This window comes from Carlito syrichta, unplaced genomic scaffold (genome assembly GCF_000164805.1).
Source record: "Carlito syrichta isolate Samal-C Ts95f unplaced genomic scaffold, Tarsius_syrichta-2.0.1 Scaffold126791, whole genome shotgun sequence".
Lineage (NCBI taxonomy): Eukaryota > Metazoa > Chordata > Mammalia > Primates > Tarsiidae > Carlito > Carlito syrichta.
The window spans coordinates 400,927-410,573 of NW_007070887.1; the positions used below are offsets into that span (position 1 = coordinate 400,927).

Sequence of the window (9,647 nt, forward strand, 5' to 3'; positions counted from 1 at the left end):
ACAGACCTGTGGGTCTCACAGTGTTTTCATCCTCAGAGCACTTTTTAATCCCTGATGGGGTACATGAGGGAGACCTGTCACCTCTAGGTCAAAGGGGGACATCAGAAATTTTAAAATAGGGCACAGGCGCAAAGATGTTATAGCCCATAATATCTAATGGCAGAAACACAAGAAACAAATTAAATGTCCAGTAAAAGAAGCCAAAATAATTACAGCTCACAGGGGAGGATCACCCAGTCACTAAGAATGATCTCGAAGTAACTGGAAAATGATATCAAGGTTGAAAAAGAAAGAAAACCTCGGTGTGCACTTGCTTCTGATTAGGACTATGCAGATCCCTCTGGGGACATTAATTGTTTCCAGCCAGTATTGAGTGATTAGGCCTTAGTGCTAGGCTCAGCAGCAGGACCGCCACGAGAGCCTCAGGCTGAGTGTGGGGGGACAGGATGGGGTCCATCAAGGCACAAGTGGGGCATATGGAGGGAGGGAGCGTTTCTGACAGCCACAATGGGATGAGCCTGGGCAAAGGGTATGTAGTGTTGCAGGGGGCAGTGCCCATGCGGCAGACTCAGAGCCTCATTCGAGGGATACCACAGGGCAGTAGTCCCTGTCCTTGGGCCAGGGGCATCGTGTAGTGTCACTGTAAAGACATGAGGGTGACCAGGATTTTGACTTGGAACGCCTCAGGACGCTATGGAAATGGATCCTCCCTGCATCTCCCATGCCCAGGCCTCACCGGAGGCTGCGGCGATCAGGGTCGTAGTGCTCAGGCAGGAGCTGCCCCAGCGTCCGGTAAACAATGACCAGGGCAATGGCGAACTGGCCGGGGTCATCCGGGTGTCTCTTCCGCCTGCTGAACGGGGCCTGTCTCTCAGTGCTGGGCTCCAGGTGCACCATCTGCGGAGTGGTCCTCCGGCCAGCCGGCCTCACCACGGGACCTTCTGCAACGTGAACACAGTGTGTGGACTCGGGCAGGGACATCTGTGTTCCCACCCGATTGCTGTCAACTCGAGCAAGTACTTCTGAAAAATCAACAGATGTCCTATGGAAAACAGTCCAATGGGGCCCCCAAAAGTCAAACACAGAATTTCTATACACTTTAGAAACTCCATTTGTGAGGATAAACTCAAAAGAGTCAATAGCACAATGTGGTCTATCCACACAATGAAATATCATTCAGCCTGAAACACGAAGAAAACGCTGACACAGCTACAGCATGGGTAAAGCTGGAGGACATTAAGCTAAGTGATAGAGTCAGTCACAAAAGGACAAATATGGCATGATTCTGCTTATATAAGGAACGTAGGGGAGTCACGTTCATAGAGACAGAAAGTAGAGAAAGGCGGGTGCCGGGGGTGGGGGAAGAGGCCTTAATGTTTAGTGGATACAGAGTTTCAGATCTGCAGGCTGAAAGGCCTTCTGGAGATGGACTGCATAACAGTGTGAACGTATTTACCACCACTGAACTCAACTCTGACCATGGAAAGAGGGCAAGTGTATGTCACTACACATTTTTTTTTTGAGTCAGGGGTCTCACTCTGTTGCCCAGGCAGAAGTGCAGTGGCACAATCACAGTTTGCCGCAGCCTCAACCTCCCGCTCAGGTGATCCTTCTACTTCAGTTTCCTGAGTTGCTGGGACTACAGGTGCGTCACCACACCTGGCTTATTACTTTTATTTCTTTGTGCAGACGAGGTCTTGCTAAGTAGCCCAGGCTGGTCTCAAACTCCTGGGCTCAAGCAATCCTCCTGCCTCAGCCTCCCAAAGTGCTGGGATTACAGGTGGGAACCATTGTGCCCAGCTGACCACATTTTTTTAAAAACTGAAGTCTTACTCTGTCACCCAGGCTGGAGTGTAGTGACACGCTCACAGCAACTGCAGCCTCGACCTATTGGGTTCAGGCGCTCCTTCTGCCTCAGCCTTCCAAGTAGCTCAAACTACAGGCAAGTGCCACCATGCCCTGTTAATTTTTTTTTTTAATTTACTGTAGAGATGAGGTCTCACCAAGTTGCCCAGGCTGGTCTTGGACCCGTGTGCTCAGGCAATCCTCTGACCTCAGCCTCCCAAAGTGCTGGGATTATAGGCATGAGCCAACATGCCTGGCCACATTAAAAAAAAAAAAAAAAAGGAACAGATGGTGGGCTGATGCCATCACCCCCTCCTGCGTCCCACCAGGGCTACACAGAGAGCCTGCAGGAGGAAATATGAGTTGCCTGTGCTTTCCTTTCATTTAAGGCATGGGTGTGTTTTAAGTTGTATATGATAGCAGGACACAAGAGGCCACATACAGGCCTTGTTAATAAAGAGATTTACACATTTGGGGGTGTACATGCTACTGACTGAAGCACACAACTCTGGATGCTGTTGACCCTGGTTTAAACCTGAACTTCCCAGCTTGTGTATGACACAGGGGCTTACCATGTGGAAGGTGGGCTCTCAGTCCCCAGCATGGCTGGGCAGGCAGTCGTCTCATGGGTCTGGGCTTGGTGGCCTGCATAAAAGGCCTCCATTCTGTGTGTGACCTAGGGAGAGGCTGCTGGGAAGCTCCAGCTGCACCTGTCCCACCCTCCTCGTTTCTGTAACCTTGCAGGAGGATCACAAGGCCAAGGTCATCCATGTTTTCAACAACTAACAAAATGCACCTTGACTGTGCCTTATCCAAGTACATTCTGGATTTCTGGGTCCCCTGACCTCACTCCCCACTGAGCACATGCTGGGTGCAGAACACAGGCACCAGGGAAGGCAGGAGGGATGAGTAATTAGGGCCCGAGGTTCTGGAAGCAGGCCATATGTGGCTGGGAGGGACAGGGATGGGGAGGGGGTCCTGGGTGAGGGGAAAGGGTGGATCTTCCTCCTGGGAAACAAGCCTGCACGTGTAGGTCAAGATGCAATGGAGGTGGATGGGAACATGTCACACTGGAAGACCCGTGGTTCACAACAGACAACCAGTGCAACAAAATGCTGTCTGACCAACTGGTACACCTCCTCTGAGGTGGACACATGCTCTCAATTTCTTCTGACCCTGTAAGGTGCAGTGAACTGGCTAATGACACATGTTAACAATAAGCAGGCTGGTTAACAGCACTGATTAGCGATACACAGGCTGGTTGACAACCCTGGCTTCAGATCAGTCAGAGGAGGGGGCTCTAGTTGTTGGTCAGGATCCATAGTCCTCCAGACCCCCATCCTCCTCGTCACAGTAGGGCTGCCACAACTCCTGACAACAATACATGTGGGTACAGAGTTTCAGATCTGCAGGCTGAAAGGTGTTCTGTAGATGGACTGCATAATAGTGGCTAGGTGTTATCCTAGTGAGGATAGAATGAATCTGTCCCTTCTTGGTGTTTGCTTCTGGTCCCAAACCAATTGCTGTGCCTAAAACTTTCGTGTTTTCCATGGCTGGGCCAGCTCATCACTGTCCCAACTAGCCAGGCAGTCAGCAAATGTGCTCTGGAGGCTCCCTGGGACGAGGCTTCCCCAGACTGCAGCTGCCCCCAGGGACCTCTCACCCAGTAGGACAGGTAACCCTCACATGGGTCAAGGGGAAGGATGTGCTCTTAGGCCTAAGGGTAGGTCAGAGCATGGGGAAGTGAGGGCCCTGGAGACCGGGTTGGGGTGAGAGACTGCCTAGGGGAAAGTCACAGCAAAGACTGGAGGGATGGTGGCCATGTGAGAAAGGAGGCGGCAGCTCAGAGTGTTGGAATGAAGGTGGTCATCCTGCAGGGCTTGAGAAGTGAGAAAAAGCAGGTCTTTGGGAGTTGGGGGATAGTGAGTGACAGTAAGGGGCTGAGGCTGTGGCCACTCCCCGTCCTGGGAGAATTGCTTCCTAGATGCCGCTATAGGGGGTGTCATGATGTGGCATGTCACGTGCTTGAGGAATATTAGAAGAGAGAAAAGGTTAAAGACAGGGGGCTGTCTTCTCATTAGCCGAAATGAAATCAGTGGTGCCTGCCATACTGTGTTACTGTGCTAGCTCACTCATTTTGGCAGGGTAAACACTATGTTGAATACAACGCCACTTACAGAGCTCAGGGGAGCTGGGGGCCAGAGGGTCTGACTGGAGGTAGTCTGGGGGAGTGCAGGGAACCAGGTACCCTGAGATCCTTCTGCAGGGACGCTTTAAAGTCAAGTAGGTTCCTGTGTGTCCCTTCCTGATGCTCAAAGACCCCAAGAGAGGGACAACCTGGCATCATTTCAGAAACAGATGGGGACACAGCCACAGAGAGAGAGCCCTCTACTAGGCAAAGAAGCGAAGAGATACAGACACCCATGCCTCCACCAACACACAAAATTACTTCTGTGGATAGCTATGAACAAAACACCTACAGACAACACAATGCTGAAAACACACATCAATCTGAAATTAAACACAGTTTGTAAGAGGGGGTCAGTACCAAGCATGATCCCACACCAGAGCAAACCCTCTTCGACAGTGCTTATTTAAGACACTTAAAATAATATTATGTTAAATTAAATACTAAAATCATTTCAAATTTTAAATGGTCTATTACAGATTATTTACCTTTTCATGTCCCTATTATTTTGAGAAGTTTTTAGTAATTGGCATGGTGGATCTACAAAAAAACCCACTTTAATTCTGGTTTGTTTGTGTGGTGGGGATTCTAAGATTTTTATCTTTTGTAGAAACATCTTTTCACTGCACATAGAAGACTAGCTCACATGCAAACTTAAGTGCTCTCTTGTTTGTTCATCAGAAATTACAGGTTGATTATCCTTTATCCAATATGCATGGGACCAAAAGTGTTTGGGATTTTGAATTTTTTCCAATTTTGGAATATTTGCATTATATGCATGCTCCAATGAGCAATTCCTTGGCGTGTCATGTCAGTGCTCAAAAAATTTTCAATTTTGGAGCATTTCTGATTTCAGGGATGCTTAAGCTATACCTAAGCACCAGTAAGAAACAACCCGCTGCTGCCAATAGGGCTTGTGCCAGCAAATGCTCTAGTCACCCTGGATGTCCAGTGAGGAACATGTTCCCCAATGAGTCCTGCTGTCACTCATCTTGTTTATCCTCCCAGGACGCTCTCAGAGGGCCATGCCCACCATCCCCGAACAGCAGGGACCCCAAAGGGCAGCAGTGGGTTTCTGAGCGGGCATACCTTTTTTCTCAGGTGGCTTGAAGAAGTCGGCAGGGAAGGAGACCAAGGACTCCAGCTCCCTGGGGAACTCCTCGTGAATGTCCTCAAACCGTGGCACGCTGGCTCCCGTGAAGTTGAACTTGTCAAAGACGTCGACAGCTAGAACTAGGGGGACAGTTCCTTCAATCGCACACAACTTCCAGGGTTTTCTTGAACCCTTAGTGTTTTCAGAATGGCCAAAACTTTCAATCCAACACTGACTATCTGGGAGGGCTGGACTGTAGTGGAACCCTCTAGAAGGTCTTACATCAGAGGGTTTGGAAGGCCCGCTGGACACCCCTGGCTCACATGGCCCAGAATCTGTCCCCCCAGAGCAATGGCTGTGTTACTACAGATTGTTTTCCCAAAGGCCCATTTTACAGACAAGGAGACAGAAGCCAAAGCTGCTGACTCACTTTTCCAAGAAAGCGGCTGAGCGGGGCCCAGCAGTCCACCAACCCCACACCCGGGGGGCCTGCTTGGGGTACCCAATCCAGATGGTCTCAGGGTTCCGCCCACCAAGTGAATCCATGGGGCGCCCCGCCCCCACGCTGGCTGGCAGTCCTTACTCATGTTGGTGGTGACGATGACAAAGGGCCGCAGGTACGTCCTCCGCACGTTGCGTGCCACGTTGCTGAAGTAAGCCTCGAAGCGCCTCAGCAGCTGTGCCGCCCCACCCTCACTCCGCTGGATCTGCTCCCATGAGGCCCTGGTAGCCGGGGCCAGGAGGGCGCTGCCCGAGTGGACGACATCCTGCTCAGACAGATGGACAGTGCTCAGCCTTGCACCTGGGAGGCCTGGCTAACAGGAGAGAGCAAACCAGGCCTAGAAAACCTTTGCTTGCCAAGATCAAGCCAGGGCGGGATCCAGGAGAAGAGACTGTGGGTGATTTAATTTCAAAGGCCAGGGACTTTGTCTGGGGGGAGCCCTACCAGGGGTTTCCCCATGTACACCATGAGACACTAATAGGGGGAAGACATGCAGAGATACCCCTGATTATATTAGAACTCCTTGGCCCCACCAGGCAAACCAGGTGATGGCAACCACCACGCCCTCGGCTGAAAAGAGGTGCATGCAGTGTGGCACCCACGGACACATGGTCGGTTCCTCTGGGGGCGACGTTCCGCCTCCATGCACCTCAGAGTTTATGTGAACCAGTGGGGCAGCAGGTGGTGTAGGGTGTGGGGCTGTGTACAGGGGCTTGGGGCCACAACCCAAGATAGAAACCAGAAGGGAGGAAAACTTCTGTTTGCAAAGAGTCAAAAATGGAGAACTGATTCCATCGGCCCAAACTCTGAGGCTGAGATTAAAATCATACAGAGGGGACCTTGCCTAGGGTCTGGGGGACTCTCTGTGGATGAGATGGTCCCTTAGGAGGTCCTCTAGGGGCTCTGCATGGATGGGGAGCCCTGGAGAGGAGCTGTAAGGAGGTTTTTGGAACCTTCCAAGAGCAGTTTCCGAATATCAGGCTGAATGAATCTTCTCAGCAATTGACCTAAACAGACATTGCTTAGGGGCTGATGACTTAATGCAGAACAGGAGGGCCTTGGTGAAGGCTGGACATCTGAAAGCAGGACCTTGGAATCATGGCTGGAAGCAGAGACTCTGGAGCCCACTGCCGGGCCCCACTCCCTCACGAGCTGTGCTTCAGTTTCCTTACCTGTCAAACGGTAGATAATAGCACTACAAAAAAGTACTGCTGTGTGAAAAGGAGAGGTGGCTGATACAGGTGAGCCACTTAGAATGCTGCCTGGCGCCGGGCTCGGTGGCTCAGCCTGTAATCCCGCGCCTTTGGGAGGCTGAGGTGAGTGGATTGCCTGAGCCCGTGGGTTCGAGACCCGCCTGACCTCATCTCTACAATAAAAAAAAATTAGCCGCGTGTGGTAGCGTGCGCCTGCAGTTCCAGCTACTTGGAAGGCTGAGGCTGAAGGATCGCCGGAGCCCAGAAGGTCGAGGCTGCGGTGGCTGAGAGCGGCCACTGCACTCCAGTCTGGGTGACAGAGTGAGACTCCAACTCAAAAAAAAAAACCCAGAATGCCGCCTGGCACATACTAAAGCAAGCAGCTGCGAGCGGTCACTACTGTGAGTATCATCAGAGTTGTGATCGCCACATTTACTTGCCAAAACACCCCTTTCACACTTGGCATCAGTTTAGCAAGTCACCATACTGGCTGGAGCTCACATTTGAAGAATGAAGCGTTGGTGATCCTGGGTACAATGGTCTTCCACAAGTTGAGGGCGACGCCCAACCTCTCTAGGGTACCTGACCCCACAGCTCCCGCCCAGAGGCGTTCCCGAGCAGGCTGCTACCCTTCTACCTCATGGAAGTCGGCGTCCCGTGTGGCCGCCAGGTCGAAGCCCTGCTGGCGGCTCTCATGCTGCAGGATGTGGCCCAGCAGCTGGTAGGCCGTGCGCACGTCATTGCCGAAGAGCGCATCTGTGTGCCGTGTGGCGTTGCGCAGAGCCCGCACCAGCCGCAAGGCCCCGTCGCCATCCACCTGAGTCTCGTTACGGCTCAGCTTCTCATTCTGGAACAAGGGAAGCAGTTGATGTTGGTGAATGTACTTCGGTTGCTTTCAGCCCCTCCTGTTATCCAGAAATTCACTGCCTTCTGGTGGAAGATTCCTAGTCAGAAAGGAACTTAAAAAATGCGGAAGCAGCTGGTTGCAGGGGCTCCTGCCTGCAATCCCAGCACTGTTGGGAGGCCGAGGTGAGAGGATTGCTTGAGCCCAGAAGTTTTAGACCAGCCTGGGCAACATAGCAAGACCTCATTTCTACAAAAAAAAAATAGCCAGGGATGGTGGTGTACCTGTAGTCTCAGCTACTTAGAAGGCTGAGGCAGAATGATCATCTAAGCCCAGGAGGTCAAGTCTGCAGTGAGCCGTCAACGTGTCACTGCACTCCAGTCAGGGTGACAGAGTGTGACCCCAACTCAAAAAAATAAAAAAATCTAGAAACCTAGAAACAAACTCCAGTCGATACTTATAGCATGAAAATAAGAGTGTCTGTAAGGCCAAAGAGGGCTTGGAGAAAGACACCAAGCAGGAAATGCAAGAGAATAAATGTCACAAAAAGAGGCAGGATCAGAGGGCAAAGGGAGTCGAACAGAACACAGGATGCAGAGCCGGGTCCTCTGGGGTGAGGAATGCACATGTGAATCATGGAAACCAGCCTGGCTCCAGGCCACTGACCTGTGGGGTCAGTGTCCATGCCATTCCAGCTGTCCCAGTACTCCCCAGATGGGAGCCCCAACCAACACACACACACACACACACACACACACACACACACACACACACACACACACACGCATGCACTCATGTGTGTGTGTCCCACCAAACACATATCCCTGAGGCACCAACCTACCACCACTCTGAGGTCCATGAAGGAGACAGTGGTGCAGTTAAAGAGCTCTGGGGGCAGCCAACCCTTCTCCCCACTGCAGTGTCGAATGGCATTTCCTAGGGAATGAGAATGGATTTGGAGGACCCAAAATTCAAACTGCTGATCAACGCATATTTATTTAACTTCCCCAATTCAAATGTGCTCAAACCCAGAGCACTGTGTGGTGGTGAGAACCCCACGTGGCCATGAGGCCAACACAGCACCCTTCTTCCACCCCAGGGTCACGTCCGATGCTGCTCTGACACTTACTGCCAGGCCTCTTGGGTACCCAGTGAACACCTGAGCTAGTCCATGAGAAAAGAAATCAGCTATGTCATTTGCTGGGTATCCACGATTTCCACATGCACCAAGAAGCTGCCTGGGGCTGAGCCTTCCTGTGTACCCCAATGGACTCCCCAATACTCTCACAGCATGGACACTGCTACTGTGCCCATTTCACAGAGAGACACCAGTGCAAGTCCCTCAGCCAGAGTGCCAGAGCCAGGAAGTGGGTCAGGCCTGACTGGCGGGCATCCCTACACTCTGCTAATTATGTTTCTGTTATGCCTTTAATGTGTCTTGTCATTTACTACTAAGGAAAAAGTATCTTGCTGCTGTCCAATGCTTTGCCTAAAGACATTTCTTCAACATGGAACATTTCACAGTTCTGATGCCTCAGCTGGCTCTCCTGCGAGAATATGTGCCTCAGTCCAATTTCCTGCCCGTGGATGACATGGGCCACAATAACTTACCCATGGATCCCTTGGGGCATGGCACTGCCGCTGGCTGTCCGAACTTGGTCTGCGGCCACCAGATGCCGGCCTCGAATGCTCTGGGACACCCATTGTAGATCACTGGGGTACAGAGGAGAGAAGGTCACTCAGCACAGTACATGGTGTCCTCAACCACAAATGTGCACCGCTCTCTCAATGTGCCTCGCTGCAGGAGGCCCCGCCTCACCAAGAACCAAACCCTCATGTCTTCCCCCTCCACCATTGGTGTTAGAACTGGAGAGGTTCAGACCCCGTCCTTCATGAAGGGCCAGGTTCCTAGAAGGTCAAGAGAACACACAACACGAGGCTGCCCAGGGTTCCCCAAACATCCACATGCACATGTACCAGAC

At 51.7% G+C, this 9,647-nt stretch overlaps 1 protein-coding gene across 1 annotated transcript in view; it reads right to left on the reverse strand.

The window, feature by feature from the left end:
* Window positions 1–9,647, reverse strand: part of CELSR1 (cadherin EGF LAG seven-pass G-type receptor 1) — a gene marked incomplete at its 5' end in the record, with an annotated part of 180,755 nt that overhangs the window by 24,288 nt on the left and 146,820 nt on the right. The window contains 6 exons of the mRNA XM_021707906.1: window positions 737–941; window positions 5,123–5,266; window positions 5,710–5,893; window positions 7,459–7,668; window positions 8,507–8,601; window positions 9,277–9,378. Coding sequence (XP_021563581.1) covers window positions 737–941; window positions 5,123–5,266; window positions 5,710–5,893; window positions 7,459–7,668; window positions 8,507–8,601; window positions 9,277–9,378 — 940 coding nt within the window. The remainder of the gene's footprint in view (window positions 1–736; window positions 942–5,122; window positions 5,267–5,709; window positions 5,894–7,458; window positions 7,669–8,506; window positions 8,602–9,276; window positions 9,379–9,647) is intronic.